The 17443-nt window shown below is 41.4% G+C and overlaps 1 protein-coding gene across 1 annotated transcript in view; it reads left to right on the forward strand.

Annotated features, from left to right (window-relative positions):
- CFAP54 (cilia and flagella associated protein 54) overlaps positions 1 to 17443 on the forward strand; it is a 405582-nt gene that overhangs the window by 210777 nt on the left and 177362 nt on the right. The window contains exons 38-39 of the mRNA XM_040408225.1: positions 11868 to 12091; positions 13821 to 13941. Of these exons, the coding sequence (XP_040264159.1) occupies positions 11868 to 12091; positions 13821 to 13941 (345 nt within the window). The remainder of the gene's footprint in view (positions 1 to 11867; positions 12092 to 13820; positions 13942 to 17443) is intronic.

Here is a 17443-nt window from a genome sequence, read left to right on the forward strand (position 1 = left end):
GTTTTAATTTAAAACCATATTCTCATGTTTAGTGTACATTTCAGTTTTTTTTTTATAGTGTCTTTTTATGTTACTATGAAAGAGTTAGATAAAACTTGGTTGGCCAGCAATTATAACACCTAATATCCTCATTAATATTTTGGTTTCTTCTTGGGTGGAAAACAGCAGAGAATCAGGAAAGTTCTACATAGCTGATTTTCTGACAACAAAAAGCAATGCCGGTGTCAAGTGTTAAATGATTTCACGTAGGGTTTTATCGATGCTTTTAAACTGCATACTTATGTATGTTTTAGTGACATTTTTTAGTTGAAATTTGTTGTGTTTTTTAAATGGTGTCTGTTTTTATACATACGTTTTTAATGCATTAAGACCAATTAAAAGTCCTATTGAGGTAAAAACCTTGACTTAAAGTGGTCGTCTGGCAGTAGAAGATTGATGACTTATCCTTAGGATAGGTAATTGGGACTTACGGCCACCGCTGCAATCCAGCATCATTGGCCGTGCTTGCACACTAGAGGAAAAAATGCGGGCCTCTCTGGTAGCCGGGATTGTGGGAGCACTCATAGTCATGCATGTACAGCAACTCCCATCGAGGCCACCTTGTAACTGCACAGCAGCAGTGGCCATAACCCCTGGATACGAGCAGTGTATAATGTGATGGAAAAATGAATTCAGCCAGCAAAGGAAGCATTATGGACAATCACAATACATTAGTAAGTGCCTCGTATTAACTTTCTCTACATGATAAATGCCTTGTGCCAAAGTTAGAATACCCCTTAAATTTGTGCCAAAAAACAGGTGTACATGCTTTGCAGCCATGTGTGGACTGGGAACTGGGGAAACTAATATTGGCCACATGATGTGTGTTCATATCGACAGGTAGGTGAGGTCAGCAGTACCATAGTGCAGCACAAAATGCCGTCCCAGCAGAACCAAATATCACAGTTCAGCACAATAAACTGCACCATAAGCTGCCTCTCTTTTGGGCTATCAATAGCTGCTGCATTATGTCCTCTTCCTCCCATTGTTTCTCATTAAGATAAGTATCAAGGGGCTTGGGAAGTGATATGCAGGCCTCAGCACCAAGCCAGCCCTACCTTTAGCATGCTTCCCCCATTAAAAACCCATACAGTGCCCTAAATGGCCAAGCAAAGAAGAAAAAAATAAAATACTTAGGTGCCGTTCCATGTCGCTGTCACGGGTGCAGGCCACAGGCCCATTCCAGACACACCACTTGCACCATGCCATGCTGCAGTATTCAAATATTTCATCGTCCTGAGGACAGTGCAACCCTCCTGAATTCAATTGTATCTGCGGACACCAGCATGGTACATAAGTACCTGATACTCCCAGTGCTAATTACTTAAAAAGTTGCACCTGTTACGATTGGCCATGACTTAGCAGGAAATTAGAATGGTTTAGTTGGACATGGCATGGCTTAAAGATGTGCAAAAGTTGAATTCTGATAATCTTGAAATTGTTGTTTCACCAGTTAGCAGAAGCCTTCTGATTCTTAGGGTGCTCATTTATTTCTAAAATGATTCTGATAAAATGTTTCACATTCATGACACATCAGCAGAAGAACATTTTTAAAATATTTTTTCAAAGGATGTCACAAAAATCTAAACATAGTTCAAAGCCATAAGCATAAAAATAAAATGAACTTTAAAATTGGGCTTTCATTAATATCATGAAATGTAACACTAGTTTTTATGAATGTGTTTAGAGCTAATGAAGATGAAACTTTTGCTTGCTTTGTAGCGCGTACAGAATTATACTTGCTATGTTCTCTATATAACATCTGTTAAGTTCAGAAAGACTATTAAATATGTATGAATATCTAGACTACTTGAGATCAGCAGTCTTAGACCAAATTTTAATAGAGTGTATATCAGAAATGTATTTACTAATGGCTTATAGAACACCTTTAGGGCCCATTCACATGACCGTAATGGCTCCGTGCCTGTATTGGGGACCGCAAACGGCAGGTCCGCAATATACAGCCACTGGCTGTGTGCACTCCGTGCTGCAGATGTGCACCCATTGACTTGAATGGGTCCACGATCTGCAAAATATGGCAGAAGATAGGACATGTCCTATCTTTTTCAGAGCGGAGGCATGGATCGGAAGCCCACTGAAACTCTACGAAGCGCTTCCGTGGGCTTTCGGGTCCGTGCTTCTGCACTGCAAAAGATAGACCATGTCCAGTCTTTTGTCATACTTTGTGGATTGGGGACCCATTCAAGTCAATGGGTTTGCACCGCAATACGGGATTCACACTGCCTGTGCCTGTGTATTGCGGAACGCAACACTGGCGCGGCGACCATACACCGTGTGAATGAGCACTTAGCGGGGTTATCCAATACTTTGTAAAAGTTTGCAGGGGAGCACCCAAGCTTATAAAACAAAGATAGAAGCTGAACTCACTTATTAAAGGTCCCTCTGATCGAACCGGCAGTGACAATATTCACGTGACTGCTCACCTAATTTCTGACCTGACTAGTCACATGCTGTTTATGTACTATTGACCTCTGAGATATGTGATTGGCGTACGTGAACAATGGATGTCACATTAGCACTTCCGGTCCGATAGGGGCTGAAAGCTCTGGGGACCAGACCCACAGCACTAGACTGGAGGGACCTTTAGTAGGTTAGTTAGTTTCTTTCTTTTTTTTTTTTTAATAAACCATGCTGTTTACAAAGTGTTGGACATCCCCTTTAATTTACAATATCACAATATAATTTTATGCTTCACAAATGCTATCCTGCTTAGAGAGATATTTCGTAAATTACTACTGAGTAATCATAAAGGGGAATTCATTTCTTATAATGTTATTGCTAGGATATGCCTTAACATTATGATCGCCAGGGGGGATCTAACCTCTATTACCATGCTGATCTCAAGAATGAAATGTCTTAGATGAATGGGACTGTGTTGTAGATCGCTGAAAAAGGGGGTGGCTAGCAATGGCACGTGGAGAAAAAACTAAAAAAAAAGGAGCTAAAGTCCTCCCAAGGATTGATAAGGGTCATGGTAGTTTGTGATCACATATCCTAGCGATATTCCAGCCATAACTTTTTATGGTCGGAAAGTCTTTTCAATATTATAGGTGACAAATTTGCTAAAATATGTCTAATATTTAATAAAGGATGCACAATGATTAATTGTCAAAGTTATAAATCATAGGAAAGCTGAGTGTATAAAGAACTGAATCATGACTGATTAAAATCAGTTTAATTATGGAAGAGATTTGTTGGTCTATTAGAAGAGGAAAATCTAGAAAAACTTAATGTGTTAAAATATTAAATGTCATTGATTTTAAAGGGGTTGGCCACTTTCTGGTTACTGTTGACCAATGTGTTTGTGAAATGATTAATATAGCCTTTGTTGAATTTCTGCACCATTTTCTGTGTTTTATCAGGTATAGTCCCTTGTTTATAAAGTCTTTTGTGCTGTCCACACAGAGGTCTTGTCCATAAAATGGCTGCTGACGGAGGGTCATGTGACCAGACAAATCACCTGCATGTGAAGCCTCCTCCATTAAACCACAGCACCTGCATCAGTTTAGTGCATGTGCAGTGTCTTTGAATGGAGTATCACATGGAGGTGATTTGCCTGGTCGCATGACCCTCCAACAGCAGCCATCTTATTGACCGTACCTCTGTGTGGACAGCACAAAAGTTTTACTTTGTAAACAAGGCACTATAATGGTGCAGAATTTCAACAAAGGCTATATTAGTGTCATATAATTATCTCACAAACACATTGGTCAACAGTAACCAGAAAGTGGCCAACCCCTTTAATTATTATGAATACTGTCTGAAGATAAATGGTCACTGTCATTTCAACAAACTCTGCATAAATCAGTAATACAAGTGAGTATAAGAAACTTTATAGTATATCTTTATTACGAAAAAGGGCTTTTTTCTTCTCCCACTTTCTCCTAAACTAACATTCTCAGCTATCTCAGTCTGTATCCCCGCCCAGCTTGCTGAAGAATCAGATTACATGCTACCCATGGAAGTGATTAGACAGGAAAAGAGTGAGCTACAGAGAACAGAATTATTATTATTTTTTTGAACCTCTTTAAGACATGTGCTGTACATGTTCGGTGGATGTTGTCTCGTTCAAAGAAGGCAGCGGGCATCATAGCCGCTGGGTGTGTGCTGTTTCACACATTAGACACCCGGGGCTAATGTCTGCGATCGTCGATAACGCTAATCATAGACATTTAACCCCTCAGAGGCCATGGTCAGTTATGAGGTAGCTTGACCCCGGGGTTTGCATTCCTGGGCCCACGTTGAGATTGAGATAGTTCATTGATGGTAACAGGTATATAGCAATGTAAGCCTGCAGGTGGCAGTGCTGCATAGGAATATTCTGAATTTACTATTTATATATAAATATATATATATATATATATATATATATATATTACTGTATTAAATCAAAGTAATATTACTACTGTATTAAATCAAAGTAATATATGGGAGAAGCAATCTAATGATGCACATTAATAACACAAGTAGAGTGCCTGAGTTTTCACAACTGATTTTACTGCCCACCAGGAAGCTAATTCACCTATGAACCAAGGGTAGCCACTCATTAGCCAAATCTTTGAAGCACCTCATCCATATTTCTACATTAGTCAAAAACAAAAGAAAAGGAACAGAACTGTCTCTTATAGTGTAATACCTTTATGAAAACCAGAATTATTCAAATAAGAACATTGCACAACTTAGCTATGCACACCTTAATGGTTAGAGTAGCACACACTACTCTACATCATTATCTAACTGCTACACCTCTAGGCTGACACTGGAACTAGTGTGAAGCTAATCCCAAGATGTCCTATAGGGGTTGTCGCACAATGGACATTTATCACCTATACTCAGGATAGTTGAATTCTCAGTTTCCAGTGTTTTCCTCACTGTAGTCATGAACTCTGAAGGAAGCAGAAGTCAACCGTGAGCAGTAGGCTCCATTTAAAGACTATAGGATTGACGGAGACAGCCAAGTACATCGCTCCCCTGTTTCCCCCTTAGATAGTGACTGGCAATGCTCAACTGCTGCTCTATTCAGTTTCCTACTCACTGAGGTTGTTCCACAGTACCGGGTCTTCATCAAACACCCTATGTTGTTCTTTGTGTTACCCTGTGTGCCAATATGCCCTATACTTCTTCTACATCTTCCTTTATTGACACTCTCAGATGTACAGTCGTGGCCAAAAGTTTTGAGAATGACACAAATATTAGTTTTCACAAAGTTTGCTCCTAAACTGCTTTTAGATCTTTGTTTCAGTTGTTTCTGTGATGTAGTGAAATATAATTACACACACTTCATACGTTTCAAAGGATTTTATCAACAATTACATGACATTTATGCAAAGAGTCAGTATTTGCAGTGTTGGCCCTTCTTTTTCAGGACCTCTGCAATTCGACTGGGCATGCTCTCAATCAACTTCTGGGCCAATTCCTGACTGATGGCAACCCATTCTTTCATAATCACTTCTTGGAGTTTGTCAGAATTAGTGGGTTTTTGTTTGTCCACCCGCCTCTTGAGGATTGATCACAAGTTCTCAATGGGATTAAGATCTGGGGAGTTTCCAGGCCATGGACCCAAAATGTCAACGTTTTGGTCCCCGAGCCACTTAGTTATCACTTTTGCCTTATGGCACGGTACTCCATCGTGCTGGAAAATGCATTGTTCTGCGGCAAACTGTTGTTGGATTGCTGGAAGAAGGTGCTGTTGGAGGGTGTTTTGGTACCATTCTTTATTCATGGCTGTGTTTTTGGGCAAAATTGTGAGTGAGCCCACTCCCTTGGATGAGAAGCAACCCCACACATGAATGGTCTCAGGATGCTTTACTTTTGGCATGACACAGAACTGATGGTAGTGCTCACCTTTTCTTCTCCGGACAAGCCTTTTTCCAGATGCCCCAAACAATCGGAAAGAGGCTTCATCGGAGAATATGACTTTGCCCCAGTCGTCAGCAGTCCATTCACCATACTTTCTGCAGAAGATCAATCTGTCCCTGATGTTTTTTTTGGAGAGAAGTGGCTTCTTTGCTGCCCTTCTTGACACCAGGCCATCTTCCAAAAGTCTTCGCCTCACTGTGCGAGCAGATGCGCTCACACCTGCCTGCTGCCATTCCTGAGCAAGCTCTGCACTGGTGGCACTCCGATCCCCCAGCTGAATCCTCTTTAGGAGTCGATCCTGGCGCTTGCTGGACTTTCTTGGACGCCCTGAAGCCTTCTTAACAAGAATTGAACCTCTTTCCTTGAAAGTTCTTGATGATCCTATAAATTGTTGATTGAGGTGCAATCTTAGTAGCCACAATATCCTTGCCTGTGAAGCCATTTTTATGCAACGCAATGATGGCTGCACGCGTTTCTTTGCAGGTCACCATGGTTAACAATGGAAGAACAATGATTTCAAGCATCACCCTCCTTTTAACATGTCAAGTCTGCCATTTTAACCCAATCAGCCTGACATAATGATCTCCAGCCTTGTGCTCGTCAACATTCTCACCTGAGTTAACAAGACGATTACTGAAATGATCTCAGCAGGTCCTTTAATGACAGCGATGAAATGCAGTGGAAAGGTTTTTTTGGGATTAAGTTAATTTTCATGGCAAAGAAGGACTATGCAATTCATCTGATCACTCTTCATAACATTCTGGAGTATATGCAAATTGCTATTATAAAAACTTAAGCAAAGCAGCAACTTTTCCAATTTCCAATATTTATGTAATTCTCAAAACTTTTGGCCACGACTGTACTGTCAACGCTGGACGGTAGTAACATAGTACATAAGGCCGAAAAAAGACATTTGTCCATCCAGTTCGGCCTGTTATCCTGCAAGTTGATCCAGAGGAAGACAAAAAAACCCTGTGAGGTAGAAGCCAATTTTCCTCACTTTAGGGGAAAATTGAAGTGAAGTGCGATTACCAGTATGGTTCACTAAACATATGGCTGTGATATATCGCTTACCATATTTAGCACTTTCACTTATATTTTAAAATGCACAGAAGAATAATCTGTTTAACTAGTAAATATTCATCATACCCATGAGAAATGAAGATGTTTCACGAACAGGCAAAGATAAAACGTTACATTTAGTCCAGTCAATTAAAAATGTCCATAGAGCAGAGCGAATCAGAGGAATAAAGCTGCTGGCAAACAGTAGTTCATGCTACACATGATTCATTAGTGTCTTGAACAAACTCTGGTGTAATGCCAACACACATTACTCTTTCCCGGTCACAGTTTATATGTTCCCTTCTGAGTCTTTATTTTAAACACAATATAAAGCTTTCTGCAGTAGTGTTCATCTCTACATCCCGGTTCTGCCCGTTGAAAAGACGACGCAAAGAAAATTTTATGATGTTAATATATATGAATAGAAGTCCGCTCAGTTATGTTTTCATTGGAAAGTATAGTGCATTGTGTTCTCACCTTAGATGGGAAAATAAAACACACCTCCATTACTCTACTTTTTCTCACTCTGCTTTATGTGAGCCCTAAATGTGCATCAGACAATGAATTGGGTCCAAGAGGAGAGCTTAATTTAAAGGGCCTCACTACACTGCTCTACAATAGATGCTAATGTGATCCTGCCTACAATATGCCATCATGGCTGAGCAGCGACAAAGATTCATAGCTAATCCCTTCTGTTAGCTGTTGAATTACTGTGCGTCAGTATTACAGGTCAATAAGTGTCAGGACTAATTTATAGTAATGGACTTAACTGTGCAGTGCACCAAGCTTCAAGTTGACAGCAGCAGTGGCAGTAACAGTGTGCACCAAGATTCGTAGCTAATCCCTGCAGGAGCTGTGTCCAAATGGCTCCTTAGTGGAACAAAATAAAGAAATGGAGGCTGCACCAATAAAGTAGTGGAGAAAAAAATGTTCTTTTAATGCATGTTGTGGCAGTCCAAACACATGATTTTTAATCCCTTCTGTTAGCTGTTGAATCACTGTGCATCAGTATTACAGGTCAATGTTAATTTATCGCTGTGGACTTAACTGCGCAGTGTCCCAAAATTCAAGTAGTGGCCCCATGACAGAGTGGGAGCAGTGGCAGCAACAATATCAATAATCGTGGCAATAATGGCCCCATGACAGAGTGGGGATGGTGGCAGCAGCAGTAGTGGCCCATGACAGAGTGGGGAGGGTGGTAGCAGCAGTATTAGCAGTAGTTGCCCTATGACCGAGTGGGGAAAATGGTGGCAGCAGAAGTAGTGGCAGTGGTGGCCCCATGACAGAGCGGGGAAGGTGGCAGTCACACTGATAGTTTTGGCCCCATGACAGAGTGGGGACAGTGGCAGCAGCAATAGTGGCCCCATGACAGTGTGGGGATTATTATTTTTTTAATTTGCTTTGAGGCATGGGGGTCTGATCTGAGGTATGGGGGTCATTCAAATTGGGAGTCTGTTCTGAAGTTTGAATGAGGGGGGGTCTTATTCATATTGGGGCTGTGATCTGAGGTCTTATTAGGGGTCATTCATATTGGGGTCTGAGCTGACATCTGATTGGGGGTCTAAGCTGAGGTCCTATTGGGGTCTTATTAACATTGGGGGTCTTATATGAGGTCTGATTGAGGGTCTTATTAACATTGGGGGTCTGATTGGTGGTCTGATCTGAGGTCTAATGAAAAATATTTTTTTATTATTCTACTTTGCTAAACCTAAGTGCATCTTATGGGCAGGGGCGTCCTACAGGGCGAGAAATATGGTACATGTTAACCTAATGTTAAAGTTATACTTACCTTTGCATCCTGAAACTACATATGAAAAGTACCTTATGGTGCAGTAGGTGACTGGCAGTTGAATCCAATGAACTGTTGAGGCATTCCCTCCCCCCACATATTCTACTACATACTACCACAGTCAACTACATGGAAAGGGAGGGACTGTAGTACCAGTAACTTGGCCAGGCATGCATACTATTGTCTTTTTGCAATCACCTCAGTGATTGATTGCTGTCGAAACAAGTAACAAGGAGGAGGAGCAGCATCAGGAGCAATAGACGATATTGAAGTCCATGGGAAGGAACGATAGCTTCCTTCTGAGATTGACGACCAGGAGGGACCAGGAGCGCGGAGGGGAGCGGGTAAGTACACTGCTCAAAAAAATAAAGGGAACACTTAAACAACACAATGTAACTCCAAGTCAATCACACTTCTGTGAACTCAAACTGTCCACTTAGGAAGCAACACTGAGTGACAATCAATTTCACATGCTTTTGTGCAAATGATATAGACAACAGGTGGAAATTATAGGCAATTAGCAAGACACCCCCAATAAAGGAGTGGTTCTGCAGGTGGTGACCACAGATCACTTCTCAGTTCCTATGCTTCCTGGCTGATGTTTTGGTCACTTTTGAATGCTGGCGGTGCTTTCACTCTAGTGGTAGCATGAGACGGAGTCTACAACCCACACAAGTGGCTCAGGTAGTGCAGCTTATCCAGGATGGCACATCAATGCGAGCTGTGGCAAGAAGGTTTGCTGTGTCTGTCAGCGTAGTGTCCAGAGCATGGAGGCGCTACCAGGAGACAGGCCAGTACATCAGGAGACGTGGAGGAGGCCGTAGGAGGGCAACAACCCAGCAGCAGGACCGCTACCTCCGCCATTTGTGCAAGGAGGAACAGGAGGAGCACTGGCAGAGCCCTGCAAAATGACCTCCAGCAGGCCACAAATGTGCATGTGTCTGCTCAAACGGTCAGAAACAGACTCCATGAGGGTGATATGAGGGCCCGACATCCACAGGTGGGGGTTGTGCTTACAGCCCAACACCGTGCAGGACGTTTGGCATTTTCCAGAGAACATCAATATTGGCAAATTCGCCACTGGCGCCCTGTGCTCTTCACAGATGAAAGCAGGTTCACACTGAGCACATGTGACAGACGTGACAGAGTCTGGAGACACCGTGGAGAACGTTCTGCTGCCTGCAACATCCTCCAGCATGACCGGTTTGGCATTGGGTCAGTAATGGTGTGGGGTGGCATTTCTTTGGAGGGCCGCACAGCCCTCCATGTGCTCGCCAGAGGTAGCCTGACTGCCATTAGGTACCGAGATGAGATCCTCAGACCCCTTGTGAGACCATATGCTGGTGCGGTTGGCCCTGGGTTCCTCCTAATGCAAGACAATGCTAGACCTCATGTGGCTGGAGTGTGTCAGCAGTTCCTGCAAGACGAAGGCATTGATGCTATGGACTGGCGAGCCCGTTCCCCAGACCTGAATCCAATTGAGCACATCTGGGACATCATGTCTCGCTCTATCCACCAACGTCACGTTGCACCACAGACTGTCCAGGAGTTGGCAGATGCTTTAGTCCAGGTCTGGGAAGAGATCCCTCAGGAGACCGTCCACCACCTTATCAGGAGCATGCACAGGCGTTGTAGGGAGGTCATACAGGCACGTGGAGGCTACACACACTACTGAGCCTCATTTTGACTTGTTTTAAGGACATTACATCAAAGTTGGATCAGCCTGTAGTGTGTTTTTCCACTTTAATTTTGAGTGTGACTCCAAATCCAGACCTCCATGGGTTGAAAAATTTGATTTCCATTTTTTTATTTTTGTGTGATTTTGTTGTCAGCACATTCAACTATGTAAAAAACAAAGTATTTCAGAAGAATATTTAATTAATTCAGATCTAGGATGTGTTATTTTTGTGTTCCCTTTATTTTTTTGAGCAGTGTATATTCCCACAGAGGGGCCCGACACATGGGAGGGCTGTTGTAGATAATGGATAACCCCTTTAACTGTGAATTTGTCAGCAGTTCAACAAAATGCAGACGACAATATATTAGACCACCCTTTAATACTGAGGCACAGTAATTCTATATATAAAATAAAATATTAACTGCAAATTTTTCAGCAGTTCAACAAGATGCACGCGGCGATATATTAGACCGCCTTGTAATAGTGCGGCATAATAATTCTATATATAAACTAACAGATTAACTGGGATTGTGGCAGCAGGTGAACAAGATGCACACATCAATATATTAGACCACCCTTTACTACTGACGCACAGTAATTCTATATATAATCTAACAGATTAACTGGGATTGTGGCAGCAGATGAACAAGATGCACATGGCGATTACACTCAACCTGCAGTCTCCCTATGCTGTTTCTATGCTATCCCTGTAGTGTATAAAAACTCATCCTATGATCTTCTTGCACTTTCCCTATCCAATATTCTACAGTTAAAAGCTGTCTGCAATACTGTCCCTAATAATCGCTTATCACGACTCTCCCTAAGCTCAGCTCACAGTAAATGGTGAAAACCGAATGGGATGAGGCTTTTTACAGGGCTGTGACATCACAGGGGATGGCTGTCTTATGATTGGCTAGCTGCTTATGGGTTATATAATGTTCCCGGACTTCTTACTTTCACTTTTTAACACGTACAGCAGCCATTTTAGAAAAAATTTGATTCATTATCATGAAGCATGAGGAAATTCGGCTTCAAGGGGAATCGAATTTTTCCTAAACTTCAGATCGAATTCCGCTTTGGATGCTTCGATTCGCTCAACACTAGTTGTAGCCTATGGCTAATTAAGAAAAAAAAAAAACACCTTGCTGTTCTGACTCGGCTACTCTATTCCCAGCTGCTTCTGGTCCCTGCCAGACCGAAAGTGGCTTTTTCCTATCACTGCAGCAGCCAATCATTGGACTCAGTGGTCACATGGGCACATCACATTTGGGTCTCATGCACATAGCCTAATGTCTCACCGTATGCTGTATTACAGAGGTGTTCTTTCCTAGAAGCATTGCACTTGTAGTAGCATGCTGATAAATACAATCTTCATGTGCCATGAGTGAATAATGCAATGTTCTTGTTTTTTGTTCTTAGGTCATTGATGACAGTGAAAAGTTTAGTGTCCCAAGCTGCATGGGTAATATTGCAGATGAAGAGGGTGGATCTAACTTGAAGTTTGAATATCCCTTTGATGATGTGACTATAATTGACATGCGTTGGATATGTGATGTAATAATGAAAGCCTTGGAAGTTTTATACTCCTTGCAAAGATGGGAAGCATTGGTGCATATAGCGGTGCAATTTAATATACTCTCTCAGTAAGTAGATTTGCACTGATATATAAATAGTTGCTGCAGATATGTTTCATACTTAAGTGTTCAAATACACTGCTTCTAATTTTGAGTGAATATATATATATATATATATATCACGGTGGATAAAAATCTATGATTTTAAAAAAAATATCTAAAAAATCGGATTTTTTTTATTTCAATCAGATTTTTTTTAATATAAAATGCTTTTTGAGGAAAATATATTACCATCCAAAGGTTATTCCATCATGAAATAAAGATTTGTTTTTTAATTATGTAGAATAAGGCTGTATATGTTAAATTTTTTTGGTAAATAAATTCCATTAATCCATTTACAATGTCATGCTCTTCCAGAGGTTTTTGTAAGATTATTGGGCAGTTTCTCTGCCTACAAGATATTATCACAGATGCTTGGTTTACTTTTGCAGTTCTCAAAACTGAATTTGACTCAGCAGAGATCACATGCCTCTTCTTCACAGCAAAAATGTTATAACATGAACAGAGTTGAGAAAAAGACCTTAATCCTAACTTCTACAAACCTATGAATACAGAATCAACCTAATCAAACTAATATGAAAAGTTGTTATTCTAAAAATCTTCATCTACTTGCATATTATAAGTTATACCAGCAAGAATTTGTCTTTATGTAGAAAACTATGATTTAAATCAAGCCTTACTGACTAGTGATTTAAATCAGTTTGATTTAAATTAAATACACCCTGATCATTTATATATATATATATATATATATATACAGTACAGACCAAAAGTTTGGACACACCTTCTCATTCAAAGAGTTTTCTTTATTTTCATGACTATGAAAATTGTAGATTCACACTGAAGGCATCAAAACTATGAATTAACACATGTGGAATTATATACATAACAAACAAGTGTGAAACAACTGAAAATATGTCATATTCTAGGTTCTTCAAAGTAGCCACCTTTTGCTTTGATTACTGCTTTGCACACTCTTGGCATTCTCTTGATGAGCTTCAAGAGGTAGTCCCCTGAAATGGTTTTCACTTCACAGGTGTGCCCTGTCAGGTTTAATAAGTGGGATTTCTTGCCTTATAAATAGGTTTGGGACCATCAGTTGCGTTGAGGAGAAGTCAGGTGGATACACAGCTGATAGTCCTACTGAATAGACTGTTAGAATTGGTATTATGGCAAGAAAAAAGCAGCTAAGTAAAGAAAAACGAGTGGCCATCATTACTTGAAAGTAAAACTTTGAAAGTAAGGGCTATTTGACCATGAAGGAGAGTGATGGGGTGCTGCGCCAGATGACCTGGCCTCCACAGTCACCGGACCTGAACCCAATCGAGATGGTTTGGGGTGATCTGGACCGCAAAGTGAAGGCAAAAGGGCCAACAAGTGCTAAGCATCTCTGGAAACTCCTTCAAGACTGTTGGAAGACCATTTCAGGGGACTACCTCTTGAAGCTCATCAAGAGAATGCCAAGAGTATGCAAAGCAGTAATTAAAGCAAAAGGTGGCTACTTTGGAGAACCTAGAATATGACATATTTTCAGTTGTTTCACACTTGTTTGTTATGTATATAATTCCACATGTGTTAATTCATAGTATGATGCCTTCATAGTCATGAAAATAAAGGAAACTCTTTGAATGAGAAGGTGTGTCCAAACTTTTGGTCTGTACTGTATATATATATATATATATATATATATACATATACACATATATTAATATATTAATATGATATTCCATTATTACAGTGAGAGGTTTACTGAACAAGTCACACCACTGTTGGTTCATGCACAAAGGAAGCTGACTGGCAAAATATTTGACAAAAAGGGACCTCATGTTCCAGAAGATAATTCCTATAGTGATAAAAAGGTTAGTGACTGAATATCATATTTTTTGCATATTTATTGTTTAATGTTTGTACTGACATGGATTCACCTTAATTTCCTGAATGGTAAGAATATTTTTGCATTATAATTTCATTCTAATTTATTTCTTGGTAAAATAGATGAGAGCTTTAGCAAACTTCTGGTCCTTTTGATCCTTATATATATTAATCCCCATGCTTACTCAGTTATTATTGTTTCTCTTTTTTCTGTATAAGTTAAAATTTTTTTGTTCAGCACCAGTATAAAGACCTGGTCATTCTTACTTTAGTTGCTATGTAGGTTTGTGCGGCTGTTCTGTTCTGAAGCTCAATAATTGAGCACATCAGTCATACATCCTATCCAGTACTGGTAAGCATTGTGCTTTCGCTCAGAGTGTGCTTCGTCAGCACAGAAAAATGTATAAGTGTTTGTGTGTAGCTAAAAATTAGTGTCGATGAAATGATTGCAGTAATATACCTTGACTGGATTTTTTTTTTTATAAATTCTTTATTTTAATTTAAAATTTTCAAAGGAACAAAGCATGATAAGCAATGAGACTGATGTTGAATACATCTCAGTATCATAGCATTAATAAAATAAATGACCTCAAATCATGACAAATAACGAGACAGATGTTGAATAAATCTCAGTATCACAGCAAAGGTAAAGTAAATGTCAATCAATGGGTCGTAGAATTCTATATCCCTACTCGGGAGAAACCACAAACGACTGTGGAACAAAATTATGTAAATGAAATACAAACAAATTGTAGACACGGAGATGGGGAAACAGGGGAGGGAAGAAGGGGAAAGGGGAGGAAGGGTAAAGGAAAGGGGGACAGCAATCGCAAACCCTACTTTCACACAGGTAACAATAGCGACTTACATTCAGCCGATTCATAGAAGGTCAACCAGTGACTCCAAGTTTTAGAGAATCTTTTCTCTGTGTGTCTCAAAGAAGAAGTGAGATCCTCCATTCTCATAATCTCCTGGACTCTACTGATCCACATTGCTACGGAGGGAGCGGAAGACTGCCTCCATAGGCACGGGATGCAAACTCTCGCCGCGTTCACCAAATGTCTTACCACAGATTTGTTGTAGGATGACAGAGGAATCTCGCACTGATGGAGCAGGAAAAAGGCCGGTTCCCTCGGGAGGGTGTATGTAGTAAATTTCGATATAATCCCCCACACAGAATCCCAGAATGCCGAGAGAAGGGGACAAGACCAAAATACATGTAAAAATGTACCCCTCTCAGAGCCACAACGCCAGCACATGGGCGAGGTAGATGGAAAGATGGAGTTGAGCCTAGTTGGGACCCTGTACCAACGTGACATAAGTTTGAAACCCGCCTCCTGGACATTACTGGCCATAGAAGATTTGTGAATACATGTATATAACCTCAACCGTTGTTCTGAAGAAAGAGTTATTGCTAAATCAGTTTCCCATTGGGAGATAAAATTAGGGGGAGGTTGGTCCGGGGGGGATGTTAGCAGACTATATGTGCGGGAAAGGGTACGTCTAGTCACTCCAGACTGTTCACAGAGGGCCTCAAAATCTGTCTTAGCACGAATGTATGTAGATGCAGGAGGAAGTGTAGACAGAAAGTGAGTGAGTTGTCTAGATTGCCAGGGGTTGAGGGTAGGCAGACCCACAGACTCCGAGATCTGTTGTGGTGTGAGCCATTGATCCGAGGTAATCAAATGGTGGGCTCTAAATTTGTTGCAGTTCATTAACTCTTTGAAAGGACCTCGCTCTAACCCTGGGGGAAATTGAGGGTTCCCGAAAATAGGGAACATGGGAGAGGGGGATGGAGAAATACCTGGGCGATTCTGAATGCTGGCTAAGGCTTTCAGGGAAGGGCCAATTGTTGGGTGTAAGCGAGCCTCCAATGGGACCTGGGTGGACAACCAAGGAATGGCTGACAATGGAGCAGACAGGAAGGACTGCTCAACTGAGACCCATTGTTTATATGCCTGGTGTCGGCACCAATCAACTATCCTAAGAAGATGCGATGCCCTATGATAGGAAAGGAAATCAGGGAGCCCAAGACCACCCTCCAGCTTAGGACGAAAAAGTATTGACCTGGCTATTCTGGACGGTTTGCCTGCCCATATAAAATGGGTCAGCATTTTCAGGAGAGAGTGGAAGAAGAGTCTGGGGATGTGAATCGGTAGGGTTTGGAAGAAAAATAGAATCTTTGGCAGGATATTCATTTTAAAAATAGAGATCCTTCCAAACCAAGAGAACGTACCAATATGCCACCTGTCCAAGTCTGCTTTTATGGTTCGAAGAAGGGGTGGATAGTTGACCTGGTAGAGCTCCGCAAGTGTGGGGGTCAGTAGAATCCCCAGGTATTTCAAGGATGAACGAGCCCATTTAAATGGAAAGTTCTCTGAAATAGATTGAACCAAGGAGGGGGGAAGGGTTATGTTTAGGGCCTCCGATTTTTGATAATTAATTTTAAAGTTCGAGAAGTGAGCATATATTTTAAGCTCCTGAAGAAGGTTTGGAAGGGTAACTCTGGGGTTGGTAAGAAAGAACAAAAGATCATCAGCATAAGCTGCAACCTTGTGCGAAGTCTCATGAATCCGTAGCCCTGAAATATCGGGGTTCCCCCTTATGTGACACAGAAGCGGCTCTAGACAAATCACGAATATTAGAGGGGATAGGGGGCAGCCCTGTCTCGTACCATTACGGATGGACAGGGGCATGGAAAACTGACCATTCACCTTGACCACCGCCGAGGGGTTGGAGTAGAGGTTAGTAATTCGAGCCATCCTTTTGTCCCCCATACCCACACAGCGTAGGGTCTCGAACATAAATTCCCAATTGACCCTATCGAACGCCTTCTCGGCGTCGGTAGATAGGAATAAAGTTGGAGTCTTGGAAGTAACGGCACGGTAGATCATGTTAATTGCTCTCGTGGTACTGTCGCGGGCTTCTCTTAGAGGTAAAAAACCTGTTTGGTCTAAGTGGATTAATTTCTGTAAATGAGGTAACAGGCGAGTGGCCAGTATTTTGGAAAACAATTTTAGATCCACATTGATCAGGGAAATGGGACGGTAGCTCTGGCAACTTAAGGGGTCCTTCCCTTCCTTGGGGACTACTGTGATATGTGCCCTAAGGGTGTCATTTGGAAGCGTGCGGGCCCCATCTAATGAGTTAAAGGCAGCTATAAAATGGACAGGCAAAATGTCCTTAAACTGTTTATAGTAGGAAAGCGTAAGTCCATCTGGACCCGGGGCCTTTCCTGTCTGAGAGTCCTTAATAGCTGCCTGTAACTCAGACAGTGATATGGGTGTCTCCAAGTCAGAAACCGCTTCTGGAGGCATAGATGGCAAACCCGCTGATTCAAGATACGTTCTCACAGAGGGTCTGGATTCAGGGCTAACGGATTGATGAGAGTCGTCAAGGTTGTACAGGGTATGGTAGTAGGATCTAAATGCTTCTGCTATTTCCTTCGGGAGAGAGGTCTTTCTACCGGAGGGGAGAGATACCTGGGGG

Source organism: Bufo bufo, chromosome 1 (assembly GCF_905171765.1).
Source record: "Bufo bufo chromosome 1, aBufBuf1.1, whole genome shotgun sequence".
In the NCBI taxonomy this organism is placed as follows: Eukaryota; Metazoa; Chordata; class Amphibia; order Anura; family Bufonidae; genus Bufo; species Bufo bufo.